At 43.0% G+C, this 19,229-nt stretch overlaps 1 protein-coding gene across 2 annotated transcripts in view; it reads right to left on the bottom strand.

The window, feature by feature from the left end:
* Window positions 1–3,615: 3,615 nt before the first annotated feature.
* The window catches only part of PLEKHA8 (pleckstrin homology domain containing A8), a 56,537-nt gene continuing 40,923 nt past the window's right edge, over window positions 3,616–19,229 (bottom strand). The window contains exons 13-14 of one of the 2 annotated variants that reach the window (XM_045864499.3): window positions 14,551–14,612; window positions 3,616–9,517 (exon numbers count right to left, since the gene is read on the bottom strand). In XM_045864499.3, coding sequence (XP_045720455.1) covers window positions 9,320–9,517; window positions 14,551–14,612 — 260 coding nt within the window. In that variant the 3' untranslated portion in view covers window positions 3,616–9,319. The remainder of the gene's footprint in view (window positions 9,518–14,550; window positions 14,613–19,229) is intronic. The other variant, XR_006788739.3, reaches the window with a different exon arrangement.

Here is a 19,229-nt window from a genome sequence, read left to right on the forward strand (position 1 = left end):
TTTACCAATACTAGTGACAGGCTGCATTTCAGAGCCTGATTTAAGTGATCAGGAGGGGCTTAGACATCAGTGTTTTTACTTGCTTGTTTGTTTAAGTCTTTCTAGTGATTTATTTAAACGTACAAGCAGAGCTGAAAACCATGAGCTGGATTTTGTCTTCTAATTGTTCATAATTTGATACACATAAGCACCATTTAGAAAACATTTTATACCTGTATTAACAAAGGCAAAATATAAAAAACAAATTATTTATACTTTGAGTGGTCAGGTACTCAGAGTATTTCTTGAGTAGCAAAGGAAAGAAGAGATGTGTATGGTTTTGCTTCAAGTATTTTTATCTAGCTGGATAATGGAACTAAGACATCTGGAGGAACCAGGTGAGCACTGTGTGAGGTAATGCCCAACTTCAAAGACAGTTCTAGAATCCTCCCATAGGCAAGGAAGGCACTGTCGGGTGCTGGCATTCTGACTTGGACAAGGTGAAGTTCAGGATTTAGTGAGGAAGGTGCTACAACCGATAAACAAAAACAGACACCAAAGAATTAGTCTAACTCCCCTGGAGTCACGCTTTCCATCCCTAAGTTCTAACTTATGCAGTATTATTTAAAAATGCAGGAGGTGTTGAGGTGAAATTGATGGCTGGGATTTATTGTTGGGGGCAGTTTTTGAGGAGAGGTTCAATCTGGGCTTTGAGGAAGGGGCCAGGGGAAAGGCATTCCAAGTTTGTGAAGGAACTTGAACCACGGCATGGAGTCATAGTAAAATGTTTTCAGATTTGGAAGGCAGTAGCAGACACGCTGAAAGATCACCGAACTCAGAGGTCGAGGCTATAGCCATTGGAGTTCGGAGGCTGAGGCAGGTCTTCATAACCAACTGGGTGGAGAGAGCGGACGTGAGGCAGGAGCTCAGGGTGTCTGAATTTCCTGCCCGAGAGACTGGCATCATGGTGATGCTACTGACTTAAATGGCAAAGCTTAAGTGGCAACCAAGTTTGACCTGGGCTTTCAGAGGAACGTAGGACATCCAAGGGTGGAAGATCAAGTCTGGCTGGAGCTCAAGACCACAGCCCAGGTGAGCGACCTGCACCTGAAATGTAATTTAAGGAGGCTGCTATCTGGAGATGAACGCATTTAGCATGTATGCAAGAAAGGGAGTAGAGAGCCAGGTCTCAATCAGGAAGAACCAGGCAGAAAGTCACCCCCTATGCCCCTGTGATTCACAAACCCCAGGGGAAGTTTTGGTCAGTGACATGTAACGGTCAAGGGAAAGGTGAGGGGGACTGTCGAAAGTGATCTCATGCAGAACCCTGAAGCAAGATTTTAAAACATCTAAAAACTTTTCGACAACTTAGACTGTCAAGCCAAAGCAAAAAGCCCTAAAATTGGCCACACACTCAGTGTTAGCAATGATGTGACAGTTCTGTTCTCTGAAAAAGGAGATGTGATTACCCAGCAAACCGCCCAAATGTGGTTTGTGTCCCCAGTGCTGATGTCAGACCATCCACACTCATCAATTCTCTATCAACTTGAACCACCCTGCTCCAAAGGCGGCATCTCCATTTCTCCATTTTGTGCCTCTGGATAGAAGGGTGGTGATGATGAGTGTCACTGTGTGTGTGTGTGTGTGTGTGTGTGTGTGAAAATGCAAATACACATATGACGTGTGCTTGTATAAAAGGTCTCAGGCATCTGATTGACACATACGAATGTAAGAACAAATAAAAATATCAACTCTAGGATGGTACCAGTCCTAATTCCTCTTTTGGTTTCTTCATCATGGCCACTAAGCACAGATTTTCCAGGTGAACCCATGTTATTGTAGAATATTAGAACAGACAGAAAATCTACCGGTATTCAGATTCTGGAATAGCAAACAGCAGATGCAGCCTCTCTGTAGCTGGTTCCTCATGATCGAGGCTGCTCTACTCTCCTACCCATTGGAACTCAGGACAGATACTCAAACATGGTCTCTTTTTGAACACACCTTTGTTCATCCTCCAGGAAGCTTAACTTTTCATGGCTCCCAAGTACTCCAGAGTGTGGAGCTGAGCGCACTGCTCCTGGTAGGTATGGTGGAGACAGAAGAGAGATAGCTGGTCCTCACACAGCCATCTCTGGCAGTACGGACATTTAAGATTTCCAAGAACAGAGCCATTACAAGAAGGCTCCTAGGGTTCTGTGGGGGATGTGCCTATAACTATAAGCAGAGCTTGTACAGACTGACTTCAGGTATGGACAGGTACTCCCACTTTATACAGCAAGGAGGACAGTGGTGGTGGTTCTTCAACGAATGTCACTTTGTTTTTTCTTTAAGATTTGCCCATATTCGGTGTGGAACAAAGACACACATGCTCATCATAGTGATTGTTTCAAGGGACAGAAGCCCACCAGAGGTGGTGTAAGCAAAAGGGTTGGGGCTGTGTGGTGAAGGTCCAGGTTTCTCCAGGGGAGGAATCCCAGGGCAGGAAAGTAGGCCTCCAGAAAGGGAAAGGCGGCCTTCAGAGAAAGTTTGTGGGTGCCCTGGCGACTACACAGTTCCTCAGTGGGACTTGCTTCTCTTGCGTGTGGCTCAACATGGCCACTCCAGCTGACTCCTTGCACTCAAGTACCCACCACACTTCACTTCTTCACTTTCTTCTCTTCCTTCCGTCCTGCTTCCTCCACTTCTAATTGGCTTGGCTCATGTATTTAAAGAGGTGGCTGGAGAGGAGGCCTCATATGGGCAATACATGGGAAGCTTCTCTCCGTGGACAAGGCAGCACCCCATCACCAGCCATGCAGATCTATCTATATCTGCAGGTATCTTAACATCCGCCAACAAGTGTATGAGACAGAAAACCCAACAGGTTCAACCCTACTTTGGCATCGAATGACTTAGGCCAAGAAGTATTGACTATGGAATGGAAACTTATTAATCACAAAGCCACTCAAATATTATGCATAGCAAACTCATCTTTCTCTTCTGCATTTGTGGTTTCTCTGAAAACAGAATTAAACCAGGCCAAAGAACACAGCCACCGTGAAAGGAGCTAGTCTTTCTAGAATGCTAGGAACACCCAGGGCAATGCCATTACAGAGGTCTTTCGGTGCTTCAAAAATTAATTTTTGTTTAGGTTTTAACCAGTTTTTTTTTTTAATATTTATTTATTTGCATTAGAGAGAAAGAGAGAGAGCACGAGTGTGGGGAGGAGGGGCAGAGGGAGAGAATATCCAAGCAAACTCCTGCTGCACGGAGCCTGACACGGGGCTTGATCCACAATCCTGAGATCACGACCTGAGCCGAAGCCAAGAGTTGGACGCTTAACCGACTGAGCCAGCCAGGCGCCCGGTTTTAACCAGTTTTATATAGATTTTGGAGCTAGGCTGCTTGAGTTTGTAGCCTGGCTCTCCTCCCTAACAGGTGTGGGATCTTAGGTCAGGGGCTTCCCTCAGTCTGCACCTCAGTGTTCTCATCTGTGATTTGAAGATAAAACAGTACTGGCCTTAGAGAGAGAGTAGGACGATTAAATGTGTTAATATATTGTAAAGGGCTTAAAATGATGCCTGGCAAACAGTATGTGTCCCACAAATGATACTTATAATTGGCTTATTCAATTAAGCAGAAATGCACACAAACATCTTTAAGAGAAGCACTTGATAAAATACTTTAAAAATAAGTTTATTATAACTAACGAATATAAAATCTGACAGATGTTTTCAAACATTTTTGCAAAAAAAGTAAAACCCTCCCCGCAAGATATAGAGTAAGAACGTGGACAGAGTTTTACATGAACACTAAACATGACATTCTCATTCACTGGTTGGTCCCCAGTGGCTCCAACACGTTATATTCTAAGTAAAGGCCCATTAAAATGAACAAACCAGCAAACTACTTGACACTTGCTTTCTCCTGTCGTTATGCTGCTCATTCAAAATGTTTCAGGACAAGGACAGTTAACACAAGACTGCATGGGGCAGGTATTCAAAGTGCACGGATCTATGAGACCACAAACACTCGAGATAAGAATACTGGGGCTGGAATTCAACACCGACTTACAAAATTAATCCGAGGAAATCTATGTACATTGTAGCCTTTGGCATCTGGTCTAATGTTTTTCTTCTTTATAGAGACATCATTTTGTTCAATCTACTAACCAGACTAAGTCAACCTTAAATGCATGTCTCATCTGACACAGATTGTCCACAGCCAATTTCACGTGAGGTAGTTGGGCTGTTTACTGACATTCTAGTGGAACTGTCATGACACTGGGGACTCAGACATCAAACATGCCATGACACTGGCTCATGAGCCTTCTGGGAAGCAACAGAATACTTCTATCACCCTTCCTGTCATCCCTGACTCCACACACACCTATGGAGAGACATGTACACAGGAGTCTGTGACGTCATCCATTTCCCAAGGAGTGCCAGCCATCCCAGGGTGGTTGCTGTTTATAAAGTACAGGGAGGAAATACTGACCACACTTCAAAATCTATGTAATAGAAAGAATGGTGCTCAAAACAAGCAGGATTTCTTTCTTGTGTTCTCACATAGCTTAGCTGAAAACATCTGTTCACTCTGGAAGAGAAGTGATTAAAAAGGGAAACCAAAAAATCTCGCAAACTTCTGCATTACAGAGTAGTGGTAGGTTTTTTTCCTTTTAATGAAAGGCTATATCAAAACAGTGGAGGAGAAAGACCCATGCATGCGTCAACTGCACCACCACTGACCACTGAATCATGCCCTGGAGTCCCTCAGTGCAGCAGGGCAGCGAGAAATCACGCAAATGGCCTCGGCACACATGACTACTGGCTGCGACAGGGAGGGGACCGGAGCGTTTACAGAGAGGGTCTAGTGAACAGTATGTTCGTGGAGTTATTGAATGGATCCCTAACAGCCTTATAATTGATAAGCAGTCTTAAAATACCATTAGACAGCTACTGAGTATCTTTTTCTGTCATTACTATGAAAGCCCTGAGTAAGCAACCGCAGGTTACAAAGGGACATCCAGAAGCAGAACGTGGTTCTAAATAAAGCCCTCGATAGACGCTTCCCAGGGACACACATTTACCATACACACCGACGCTGCCGTACAGCCTGTACCAGATCCCAGAGAGCATCTGAAGTCAGGCCCTCTAAGACCAAACACTTCAGCTCAGCTAACAGAACGATGGCTTAAAAAATACTTCACTTACAAATTCTAAATCTAAAAATGTAAAAAAGGTTGGTAGGTTACCTTAAAAAACAAACAAACAAAAAAAACACCACAAAGCATCAGAAGAGGGAAGCTGAAGAGTTGTAAAACCTAGGACTAAAACCAGAACAACTGATTTTAGTCAATGATTCAGAAATGCACCATTAAGTAAACAACTTCTCGTGGGATGTAGTCATTTAAATAGAAAAAAAACCCATAAAAATCGTTTTCTTTCAGAAAGTTGCCTCACATCATCTTATATTGCTCATGACCTTCCGACTCTTCCTACTGCCTTAGATGTTTCTTCACATGTATGACTTTCATCATCAGATTAAATCTCCTTAATATGATGCCTCTTACTTCAGCTCCCTTATCTCAAATTTAATAAAGAAAGGTGTGGTCTATTTACTGGCTCCTACCATGTATTTTTCTTAATTAAAAGCACTGTTCCGAAAATATAAAGTTGAAAGCATTAACTTTTGGGAAATATACATATATCCAATTAAGAATCAAGAAGAGAAGCCTGCACACTTTTCCAGCAGCGCTCATCAGAGAGGTCACTTTCCGCACACGGCAGCCACCTGCTTTACAGCTACAAATGGGAACGGAGGGTCTTTAAAGAAGCTCCGGAAGTCCAAGAGGGGAACAGAATCTGCACTGACTGGACACCTCACCCGGGGCTAGGTCTGTACCAGGTGCTCCCCAAACGCATTAGGGGATGCTGCCGAGGAATGGGGCAAAACAGCTAAGATGGGCGATGGATTTGGTGCTCAGAAGGGGCTCTGCTGGCAATCTTTCGTAAAAGAAAACAGGAGAGGGAAGCAGTGAGGCTCAGCTATCCCTTTTCGTGCAAACCGACATTTGAGGAAGCTTTATGTTCGGAATGACATGCATATAGTGATGACAAGGTGCCTCAAGCCACTACTTATACATCCTAATGAACACCACCTTTCAAAGTCCATTCCCCAGGGACTGAGATGTTCCACATCCTGAGAGCCCTGCTTCTAGAACTCCCTGCAGGGCCGGATCAAGAGGGGACAAGAAAATCATCTCCATCTCACAGTCATAAGTTGGTTTTGCCCCCAAAGGGTATCCCTCCAACTTAACATTTTTCACTAGGATTAGCTATAATGAATCAAATTTACTTTCAAAGGACAAAAAAATTGCCATCACAGAAAGGATTTTGTCCCGTTGGACAAATATACATTGATCCCTCCTACGTGTCAAGTCTGGCCTCTCCTGTGGGGAGAGGTGCACACATGATGAGATGCTGTGTTTGCAAGCACTTTGTAAGGGATTATCCAAATGTTACTTCTTAGCTTCTACTGATACCTAGAAGACAAATTACCTTTTTCTTCAGGATCTCTCTAAAGGTTACTCTAAAAAAGGACTCCTAAAAATGTTTTGAGCAATGAGAGCAAGGTGATTCCTCTGTCCACAAGCATACTAGTATTTTCATCTCCTCTCACTGTCTGGGGGGAAAGAAAGCTGAGATGTCCCAGAAATCTTGGAGGAGCACAGAGAAAAGGTCTTACCTATCTTTTCTCTTTGTTCCCATCTTAGGCAGTACCTGCATAGTAGTACTTAACTAGAAGCTACCGCCGTAGATCCAGGAGGAAGGTCAGACTGTGCCAAACTTCCGGCCAAGTTGCATTGATCACCTAGTATATCACCTAATCTAAGCTTTTATTTAGGACCCTCCGAGCTTTATACATCTCAGGCAAACTGAACATGCTCCAGTTAGGAGAATACCTCTCAAAAACCTTACCCCCTTTCTACAGGAGTGCGAAAAGGTGGAGTACAAAATACAAGCTACTCAAGTTATTCAAGCTATCCTGATCTGGGTTCCCAAGGATCCTAGAGAATATTAAACCCTTCTTCCCCAGAAAACGGAGTTCTATAAACCAAGGCAGTACCTAATAAATGTGAAAGGGCCATGCCGAGCAGCTTTCTGTGTGTATCGGGAGCCTTGGCGGCCAATCTGTGGTGTTTTCAGTGTGGCAGCCCCTTCTCCAGGAGCCCACGCAAGGTCACCTGAGGTGACAGGGGGCAGCAGCAGTTGCTCAGGACAGATACTTAGAGTCTCCCAGGGGCATCCCCTCCCAACCGCACAATGCCTAAAGTGTCCCCATCCAAGGATCAAGCAAGAACTGGCTGTTTTTTTCTTTTTCCCTTTTAGAAGGCTAAGTCAGGGGCAGGAAGTCGGAATTATCCTCTAGTTCTGCCATCATACTCATACTAACCAGAGGAGATCCATGCTAACTACTCATGGGGGCGAGGGGGAATGACACCAACAGCAAGTGCTAAAATACAAAAGAATCAATATTATTTTAGCACCTTTTCCCCCAGCCTTAAAACATTTGTTTTTCTAAGTTTAAGCATTTTCCGGAAGTCCTTAGTGACTGGAGTACCTGTTTCATTAACCTGAGCTAAATAAATGCTAATTTGTTTAAAGACAAACAAAAGACAAAATCAAAACCCCTCTCTACATCAACCTCTGCCTAAAGAGAGGGTTCTCTTTGCCCTAGGAAAAGTATCACCTGAAGCTGTTCAGGTAGCATTCACCTGTGCCCTTCGAAGGAGCTCCCCTTCTACTCTGGGGCACTACCTCCTGCTGGAACTTCTCTTCTAGAAGGAAGCAGCCCCAGGTGGGACAGCCACCATGACTTCCCGCCCACACCCACTCACGGCAGCTTGGCCTACTAGAGTCTCCTGGCATCACACACTCTTCAGGAGAATGCCTACCCAGCACTGCTGGATGCAAGTTTAAATCCCACCTTTCAATTCAGACACAGTCCCAAAGCTTTTGAGCTTGATAAGCAGCTGTAGCTGGCTTGCCCTGCACGACTGGCAATCATCCCGAGATTGGTCAGACGGCACATTCAAAACCATGGTCCCTGAGTGCAACGTCCAAGCCTGCTGGTTGGGTGCTGCGGCCCATGCAATCAAGAAAACTGTGAGTAAACTTGCTCCACTTCTCGCTCTCCCTTTAACTATTTCGATGAAAGCCTCTTCCTCTCTGGGAAAAGAAGAACCTATCATTTAGTTCAGGCAGAAGATGGGGAGTCCTGTAAATTAGAATTTAAACTAGAATTCAATCTTGTGGTTCTTCAACCCTGGGTGCAGGAGAATCACCCGTAAAGTTTATTCAAATGCAGATTCCTAAGTCCCACCCCCACTATTCTGGTTCTCCAGGTCGAGGTAAGGCTGGGGAATTTGCTTTTTGAAGAAGCACTCCATGTGATTTTGATGCAGAAGTGGTCCAGATCACACTCTGCAATGACCTGCATCCTCTAATTAGAAGCTGTGTGACTGTGAGCAAATCCCTCAACCTCTCAACCTTACTTTTGAAATGGATAACAAGCCTGGATGTCACAGTTTCACTGTAATGTCCAATTCAGATGACACACGGGAAAGCATGCTGGCAAAGTGTGGGCACTAGATAGGGGTCATCACAGATGACATGTCGCTTCGCTGCCTTGGGGTTAGGGCACCACTCATCCCTTAGGAGCCAGAGTCTCCCCTCACATAAACAGGGATGGCACTCCTTGTGTCTTCCTCCTCCCACACTGACAGGCCCACACCAGTGCCCCGAACACCTGGACGACACAGGCTCTTCTTGCCTACAAAGCCATGGAGAAGAGTATTCTCTGAATGCCTAGGAATACCAGACTCTACATTTCAATAGCTTCAACAAGTGGACTTAGCTTCCCCCCAGTTTTTAGTCTAAGTTGACTGAAACACTGGCTATGTGTTATATTCCTTGATACAGAATTTGCTCATCTTCAGCTTGGGTTTGGGAGGCTCATTAAAAGTAAAAGGTAAAAACAAAACACAATACCGATAAATTCATTTGTTAAATCTGCTCTTACAACTTGCTGTTCAATTCTAATAGAACAGTTATGATTTGGTTTCCAGGAGGCCCTTTGAACTGAAATATATAGCACCTTGATTTTTAAACACACAAAAGACATACGCATTTAAAAAAATTATATATAAAAGCACTAGGCTTTGCCTCCTTCTCTCCATCCCCCCAGGGAAGGGGTTGGAGAGGGCTGAAGCTGCTGCTGGAAATTAAGCAGGGCAACAAAACACTTTAGCAGACTTTATTCCCTGAAGTTAGGAGGCGGCGCGGTCCTGCAGGCATCATACCACCTCGTCAGACTCCAGTCCGTGGACCTCGTATAAAGTGTCCAGGATCGCCAGCTGCTTTTCCATGGCAGGGAGGTAAAGGCTGAGGTCCCTCTGCATCCCAACACTGAAAGCTGCTTTCTGGTGGTCGCCTTCCTTTATGGTTAATGCGGCGACAAAATCTTCATAGGATGGAGCTGCCCTCAGAGCTAACTGCAAAAGAACTGCCCGTGAGAATCCGCAGCACATCTCCTGCTGTTGCCCGCCGTCCTCTTATGCACAAGTGCACATGTGCACACACACTCACACACATACACAGCGATGAGGAGGGCAAGGAATATACCCTTCCAATCCATGCACACTAAAATTATATTTCAAACACCAACACAACAAATGCTAAGGCTGGAAGAAGCAAGTGTGTATTGGGCCATCCTGGGGATGAACGATGCCAACAAATCAGGGAGTGCTGAGAGAAACGAGTTTGAGGAAAGCTCCCTCCTCATGCCCAGTGTGATCCAGACTATTCCCTCTGCATCCTCAGAATCCACCACATGCATGTTGCTCCCACAGTCATGTTCCCACGTGGCCAGCCTTCCAGGGCCCCTCACTCATTTGTGTCCCATCTCCATAGAGGTTTCTTTGCCTATCTCTCTTTTTCCCCACATGGATATTTCCTCTGCACCCTTGAATATTTTCTAAAAGGGAAGGGAGCTCACACTTGTTGTTTGTTTGTGCACTGATGCTGTAACATATTTTATCCCAGTTAATGTGTATAAGGACGGTGTGCAGTAGATATCCCTATTTTACAGATGAACATTATATAGCTAGTGAGTGTCAGGGCCAGGGTCTGAACTTAGGAGCGACTCTGTGTGTTTTTCAACCATGTTGCCACACCGTACCACTTTCCTGGTGGAATAGTTCCTAGGCTCTGGATAGCTCTCTTCCCATTGTAGGCCAGCTCTTCCCTAAGCTTGCCAAAATCTGCTGTCTGGGATCCACTGGCTTGGCTCTGCTGACAGCTCTGGAGACTTTGGAATCTTGAATTACTTACTCTACACTCTTCTTGAGCTTCCTTATTCTTTAAAAGTCTTTGAGAATCAAGCCACTGCCCTTTTGCAATTGGAGAGTGACTGGCATGATCATGCAGTGGTTAAAGCACAGGCTTGGGTGAAGGAGACCTAAACATGAATCCCAAATCTTTCACATGTTAGCTTGAGAAATTTAAGCAAGCTGCTTAACCTCTTAGAACCTCCATTTCCTCATCTGTAGAAGAGGACTGGTGCCACTTTCCTTATTTGAAAGATTAATGGAATACGTATGACATATTTAGCCCACTTTCTAACATGTACCAAATACTCAAATAATGGTAGAAGTGTATGGGAGAGTGCAGAGAATGAAGGGAAGGTGATTATCTAAAAAATGTGAGAAAATCTCCTAGAACTGAAGGATATGACTCTTCAGATTTAAAGACCTACCCAGTACTCAGCATAATGAATGATAAAGACTAAAAGGAGAATATCATGAAATTTTAGATTGTGGGGATAAAGATCCTGGAAGCATCAAGGGGGCGAGGGGCAGTTTATATACAATGGAATAGGAACTAGAATGTCATTAGATTCTACAGCAGTAACAGTGGAAGCTAAAGAACAACAGAGGACTGCCTTCAAAATTCTAAGAGAAAATTGTTATTAACCTAGAATTCTACATAAACCAACGCATCGCTCTAGAAAAGAAGGGCAGAATAAAGACATTTTCAGGCATGCAGGAACTCAGTTTAGCTCCCTTGTACCATTTTTAGGAAGCTACTAGAAGACACCACTAAAACAAGGGATTAGATCAACAAATAGGAAGTAAAAAAACCTGGGAAGTTAGTGTGAGATGGGGATTCAGCACAGGAAAACTTGTAAAGAAGAGTCCTAGGTCATAGCAATACAACAGGCCTGAATAGCTAATTAAGATTGGCATTGAGTTTAGAAAGTTCTGGAAGGGAAGTCTCCAAGAAAACAAAACAAAAACCAACAGAGATAACATGATACATCTATGGGTTCACAATGATGGTGAATTTTGGCTCATCTTCATCATGTTAACTTGTGATATAATTATATTGGGAAGGTAGAGGCAGGGGAAGGGAGGTAGTGATAGTGAGGTCTAAAGAAAGCTAAATTCTAATCATAACAGAAAGTCAACATTATTGACTAAAATTGATGAGGCCAAAAAGAACAGCAAACATTGTTAGAATTATGGAGGTACTGGAAGAAATAGTCACAGTAGTTGAAAGTGGCAGCTTCTTTGAAGTGAGTCTGGGAAGGTGTGGCCAGAAGGCAGGGACTATTTTTTGTTATAACCTTTTTGGACTTTTTGATAGAACAACAAAATCAAGCCCTCTGCACGTGTATTTAGGTACAAAATAATTTGTGAAAAGTTTTCTCGAGAATGTATTTCTCAAAGGTTCCCAGAGGACTGTGATGCCAGTCAAGTCTACCTGGGAACCAGTGATTGAACTCAACTGAAGAGGAAACCAAAAGGTCGAATAACAAATGGCTAGGATGCATGCTGGAGGTACAGCCTGGACTGGGCTTCCGTCCTGTGAATTACAACCGCCTGAAGATAAAAGTTCACTATTTGGCTGGTAAATGACTCAAATTCCTGGAGTGTAGAAGATGATTCCTGGAGCAACTGAGAGCAGCTAAAGACTCTGCCCCCTGCTGATCACTTAGCACACTGGGCAACAGTCTACTTTCTACAGTAGGGATGACTCGCAGAGTAACAGAAGAGAAGCTGGAAGGGCCAAGCTAGCTCTTCTATGCATATGGCTGTTGGCAAATGCTCAACATAATCTATTTTCTTAAAAACCAACAACTATTAAAAACTATTGGCAATAATATCAAGAGTCTTCAGAATGTTCTTCCTCTCTAACTTTGAGTGTATTACCTCACCTCCTGTATCTCAGGTTTCTTTGTCTATGACAGGGTAGGTAAGAGAACATACTTTGCAATTATGAGATTACTAACTGTATATAAAGCACGTAACAGCTGGTGCATGGCAAGTGCTCAAGATTCTAAGTTCTAATAGTTCTTGGTATTAGACATAATAATTCCACTTCTAGGAACCTATTTTTGGAAATAAAAGAGTTTTAGTAAAAAATGTATGTAAATGAATGCTGCTGTATTTGTAACAACAGACTCGGAAACAGCTTAAATTTCTAACACAGAAGACTGGCAAATAAATCATGGCACCTCCATACTAGGGAAATATTATGCAGTCACTAAAAACAATTATTTTCAAAGACCCTTATGGCATTTAAAAATGGCCATGATAGAATCTGTGGTGGGAGGAAAACAATACAAAATTATACTACAAGCTAATATCAAAAAATTTACATACATATAGAGTATACAAAATAATTTTACAAATGTAACATGTAGATATAAAACTATAAACACCTATAGAGATATATACTTAGATAAATATAAAATTAAATAGAACAATATTAAAAGAATACATAAATATACATAAAAATAAAAGCTAAGAAGGTAAAACACAAAAATGTTAAAAATGGTTATTATGGAGTGGTGAGAATATGGACATTTTAATTTTTTCCCTTTCTATTCTTCCATGATTTCTATATTTTTTTTATGAGTCTAGATTACTATATTCTGGGGAAAACGCTATGAATTAAGAAGTCCTCTTAAAGACTCTTGCTTAGGTTAAATTTTCTGCTACACTTGCATTCTTGTCGGCAACATCTCTTGGATCATTACTATTTCAGGATTAAACTCTGACTTCTAGACCACAGCAACTACAACAAGACATTTATGTTTCTTGCAAATAGGGCAATTCAGTGTTTTTATGCTTTGTCATTTCACCAGGGAAGCTGGGTTTCAGGCACCTACCAGCAATCGGTTTACTCGGGGATCACTGAATGTACCCCCTGCACTGCCTAACTCCTCGGCGGCAGCCTCTCCATCACGGCCTGCAGTGCAGAGCATGGCGATGCGGGCGATGCGCACCAGCCCTGGCCACAGAGGAGCTGGGTGTAGACCCTGGCTCTGCCACAGCTTCACTCTAGGACTCGAGTGAACAGTTCTGAACTTGCAGAACAGTGAGAGTACATCCTGAGGATTACCTAAGATAATGAATGTGGAAGTACCTCGCACTGTGCCTGGTCCACAAAGCTGTCCACCAGCCACGTGGCAGCTCTCGTGACGATCATGCCACATGTACTGAAGGTAAGCGTGGGCACTCTGCAGCTGCAACGGCGCTGGCTCCTACCGCAATGAGCGCCAGGGTATGGAGCTAGTCATCTCCACATGTTCAAAACGCATTTCATTTCCCTGAACTTTACTTCTTCCACTGTCAATTCTTCCCACTTTCTTTACCTACCCCCTAATAAATCATGACCTAAACATTCTTACCTCAGGCAAATAATGTCTCCTATCCTTTAAATTAGTGAAAGACATGTGCCAGGCTATTTCTACCCTAAGACCTTCCACGGAACACTCACTCTGTGGCGTTTGCTAGTGTGCCTACACAAGACTCTACCTTTTCACAGTTGTACCTCAGGCTGGCCTCTCCTCAGATGACGGGAGAATCACCGAGGACTGCTGACATAAAGAGGCCTCTACTCCTGCTATTTTACAAAGCAGGCTACTTGATTTGTGCGGGGGACTAGGATTCCCAGGTATGTGTTCTTCTTAGGTCAACATGCTGGGAAGGAAGGAGTAGCGGGGTAACAGGAGCCAAAACACATGAAGACAAACACCTCCAACAATGAAAAAAACTGACTAACGAGGTTTCTTAGGAGCCCTAGCTGCTGGCGCAGCCAATTGAGTTAATATGCAAAGATAAAATCTGACTAAGCGGAAGAAAAAATCAACTAAAACCTGAGAATTAACAGGACCGAATACAATGGGCAGCAGAGGAAGCTATGAGCTTGAAGGCACCACTGGTCTCTCATCACTGCTGAATTTTAGCAGCTTCCTGCCTATCTCTGCACTGATCAGAAAGGCAACCAAAACCTCCACACGGTCACTGGAGCTGGACAGGGAAAAGCATGCTAACAGACTTTTCTAGTCTAGACATTTTTTATTGCCAACATTTCCATACAACAAAGACCTACAGACTTAAATAGACAACACTGTGTTCTTATTCTTGAGAACAAAGCAAACAGAAATGCCATGCACACGAAACAAACAAAACATATTGCTGTGACCATCAGAACATTAGAAAGCAGGAGGATTACTTACCGCAAAAACCCCTCGAACCACCCAGCCGTGGTGCTGCCGTAATGTTTTACCATATGCGTTATCTTGAAAAGAAGAAGAACTCCATGAACCACGATTTCACCAGAATCTGATGTGCTATTTGTAGCATCTCCTTTCTCAAGTACATGGTAGCACGATCCTATTGGTATTACGAGCTGACAAGAAAAGTCTAATTACAAGATTATGTGCCCCTAAAAGTCCTGAGTAGGGAAAAAGCCTACACAGATCTTTTTTTTTTTTTTTTTTTAAGAAAAACAGATAATTCCATTCTTACCTTTTGTAAATGTATCTGAAATTCTTTATTACCATGGTGGGAAAAGTCCCATCCATATCAGGAAATAAGGGGGGGGGGGAGAATATTGGAAAAAAATACACTATAAGAATATAAAAATGCAGTTCTCTGAATGCTGTGTGACCCTAAGTCAGTCCCCTTAGATGTCCTCTCGGTTTCCCTCTTTGTAACCTGATCTCTGAGTGTCTTTTCAATTCTAACATTCTATTCTGGGATGTCAAATGTTTGTCCTTGGTGTCCCTATGACCCTGGATATGCAGTATTAAACCAAGAAACCTTTAAAACTACTATGGAAAGAATGGCTTGAAGTTACTAAGCTACTTATAAAGGACTTTGTGAGACCTATTAATGAAAATCATTCATATTCTAGACTTTATTTTTATTTTTTAATTTTATTATGTTATGTTAGTCACCATACAATACATCACTGGTTTTTGATGTGGTGATCCACGATCCATTGTTTTCGTATAACACCCAGTGCTCCATGCAGTACGTGCCCTCCTTAATACCCATCACCGGGCTAACCAATCCCCCCTCCCCCCTCCCCTCTAAAACCCTGTTTGTTTCTCAGAGTCCATAGTCTCTCATGGTTCATCTCTCCCTCCAAATCCCCCCCCCCATTTTTCCCTTCCTTCTCCTAATGTCCTCCATGCTATTCCTTATGTTCCACAAATAAGTGAAACCATATGATAATTGACTTTCTCTGCTTGACCATATTCTGGACTTTAAAGATAAAAACCCATGATTTTTGTTCCAATGTGTTTTAAAATGAGATTCAAACACTGGCATATGATAATTTTAATTACAAAAAAATCTCAAGAACAAAATAATTGCATTTTATGCAAGGGATGTGTTCCTGAAGGATCTGAATAACACAATTCAAAATTCAAAACTGTTTTTTCCACAGGAAGAAATGCATTCTCCAGAGGCACAGATCTATATCACCACAGTGCATGTGTATCAATGCTCCATTTCATTTCTAAGCGGCATCTTCAGTGTTTACAGAGTGCTCATTCCTAAATAATAGCACAGGGAATCACAGGGATTGTCTGACCTTCTTCATCATGCTTTATCACATCTAAACTTTATTCCAGGGGCGCCTGGGTGGCTCAGTCGGTTAAGTATCTGCCTTTGGCTCAGGTCATGATCTCAGGGTCCTGGGATCAAGCCGCGCATTGGGCTCCCTGCTCAGTGGACAGCCTGCTTCTTCCTCTCCGTCTGCCTGCTCCCCCTGCTTATGCTTCCACCCCCCGTCAAATAAATAAAATCTTAAAAAAAAAAACCCAAAAACTTTATTCCAAACTTAAGTATTTTCTTGTGCTTGTTTCAGGACCAGTATAAGTGCCACCATTTAATCAATGCTTAAGTGACATTATAATAGGATATAGAAGTATTTTAAATTATAAGAGATTTTTTTTTTTTTAAGATTTTTTTATTTATTTGCGAGAGAGACAATGAGAGACAGAGAGCATGAGAGGGAGGAGGGTCAGAGGGAGAAGCAGACTCCCTGCTGAGCAGGGAGCCCGATGTGGGACTCGATCCCGGGACTCCAGGATCATGACCTGAGCCGAAGGCAGTCACTCAACCAACTGAGCCACCCAGGCGCCCTGAGCAGATGTTAAGATAACAGAAAAGCAGACACCAGAACCACAGCCACAAGTTTATGCAGTTAGCAACAATGTGGCTCACAGAATACTGCCAAAGGATGTCAGATATCTGCATTTTACTGGCCACGTGGCTGTAGCTTAAACACATTTTACAACTTACTCAAGCCCTCTAGCTTTGAAATCATGTACTTCTTGTCAACTTTTCTTTTTAAAATTTGGATGAGGCTTTATTAATACTTTTAGCACACCCCACTATCAATTGTACATAACTCAACTTTGCACAAAATACAATTTGTATTTTATATAAAAGAAGACTATACATTTGAAATGTAACATTTCTCTGGTTATCTAAGGTTTTAGGAACAGGTGGAAATGGCAGCACCCAAGAAGTATGAAGAAGACTCTTACAAACAGCCTAAAGGAGAACTCAAGAGTCAATTTAATTTTTTTCTTAGAACAGTCTGAATAGACTTAGGGTGTGCTCATAGATATAAGTCTTCCATGTGAGCCACACTTACAGTCTATCTGATTCTCCAAGGGGATAGATGGTATCAGGGGCACTGCAGGCGGTATAAGACCTTAGCAAAGAAAGGGTTGCTGGCCCACTAAGTGGATAGTGCAGATGGGCAGAAAATAGTAGGCACCGCCTCTGAGGTAAATCTGGAAGACAATCAATTTTCCACCCATCCTTTCCAAGAAGCCATTTGGGCTGGCAAGATATTGTACAGGTCCATGGATGCCAACTCCTGAAGTGAGTCACAGAGATAAGACAGTGGGAATACTTTATTTCTTGTGATCTTAATCTAGGCGAAGTATTAAATGACATTATAAATAAATAGATGGAATTCAATGACATTAAAATCTGGCAGACATCCACGATGGAAGGAGGCTCTACCACGCACCCCATACTGTGCAAGGTGGTGGAGATCCTTGGGTGACTTTAAAATCAGTCAGTCCATTGCCCTCAGGAAGTCCTGGGCTTATGAGAGCCAGCCATTTAACAAAGTGATATTATGTAAACTGACAACTGCTGAAGATGTGTATACAGTGCTTTCTGTAGGAATAAAAAGAAGACAGAAACGAACCCAGCCTGAAGACATGTGGACAAAGAAGTCTCAAAGGCTGGGTAGGGCAGAGAGAAGGGTGGTGGCTGGGGCTGCAGCCTGCAAGCACCAAGGAGCTGTGAGAGATGGGGGCATGCTGTGCCATGGGGATTAGTTCACTGAGGCTGAAGATCACTGGGGCTGGGGCCAAATGGTGAGGACCTTTATATGCCATGCCAAGAATTCTGAAATTCCCACTGGAGGCCCAGTGGCACTTCTAAAAAATATAACACTTAACTGTTTTTTTCTAATTTCACAAGTAATGCATTCTCATTGTTCAAAGTAAGGAAAACACAAAAAGGAGGGAACTAAAGAAACCTATAATCATGCCTCCTAGAGATAACCACAGTGGGCATTCTGGGGGTGTATTCTCTTAGTCTTTTTTCCTACACAGTCTGTACTATGATCTAACAGTCATGATCATTTGGTTGGGAACTGTTGTAGAGAAGTAACAAGGTGAGATTTACATTTCTTGACGGTATGCAGCAAATGCAGCTGTCTTGGTCCTTCAGTGTTCAGCTCCAAAGCGCTCCTGCTGGACAATCTACCTGTTTACAGAGGTTCTGGATCCAATGCTACTCCAACCTCAGGGGCTCTGTACTTTTCCTACATGTTGCTATTTAAGTTAACCTTTCAAAAAAGCCCAGAACCTTTCTCCATGCCATCTTCTTTAGGAGAGCAGGAAAAGAAGGGTGCTGTGAGTCCCAACAATGTGGGCAGTCTGGTCTAAGGAAGGGCGAGTGTTTGTACAGCAGCATGATCTGTGTACTCCTGCCTGGCCCTCCTAGATGAGGCAGCCATTCCTTGCCGGGCCTGCACGTTGCCAAGTTTGCCACAGTGCAAAATGTGCTCCAGCAAGTCTAACAGAAGAAGGAATCAATCAGAAAATTTGGGCTAGGTCCTGACTCAGGTCCAGGAAGACCACTCTTACAATTTAAAACCAACAAATGAGGGGCGCCTGGGTGGCTCAGTTGGTTAAGCGACTGCCTTCGGCTCAGGTCATGATCCTGGAGTCCCTGGATCGAGTCCCGCATCGGGCTCCCTGCTCGGCGGGGAGTCTGCTTCTCCCTCTGACCCTCCCCCGTCTCATGTGCTCTCTCTCTCTCTCGTCTCAAATAAATAAATAAAATCTTTAAAAAATAAATAAATAAAAAATAAAACCAACAAATGAGAGAAAACTCGTTAACACACACACACACACACACACACACGCACGCACGCAACTTGCCAAAAGTCCTTAGCTGACTTCTAGGGCTGCAAATATCCCTGCCACATGAGGCTACATTAAAATAAAATGAAGTCTAAGCATGACCTATTTTGGTTACCTAGAGAAGATTAGATAATGAAATACATTAATCTTCACTGTAATATCCATTCATTATCATAACGGGTGTTCTATAATTTGTAAGTATTTTTGGCCTCTGAAAGACATAAATTATCCCATCCCCTTCTCCCAGATCTTTGAGATGTGTCAGTTCCTCAGAGACTGAATCCAAATTTCTGAGTAGGAAGCCTTGACAATCACCTTGCCCAATTCTTTTCCTTTTACAAAACAAGAAACCGAAGACCCAGAGAGATGGTGACTTGGCCAAGGTCACAAAGCTAAAAACAATGAGAACTTGGGGTATTCTTGTCACATTAAACCATTCTAAAAAACTA

The sequence above is a fragment of the Mirounga angustirostris genome, unplaced genomic scaffold (assembly GCF_029215605.1).
Source record: "Mirounga angustirostris isolate CCGP_5_RB_7025 unplaced genomic scaffold, mMirAng1.0.hap1 SCAF_12, whole genome shotgun sequence".
NCBI classification, from domain to species: domain Eukaryota; kingdom Metazoa; phylum Chordata; class Mammalia; order Carnivora; family Phocidae; genus Mirounga; species Mirounga angustirostris.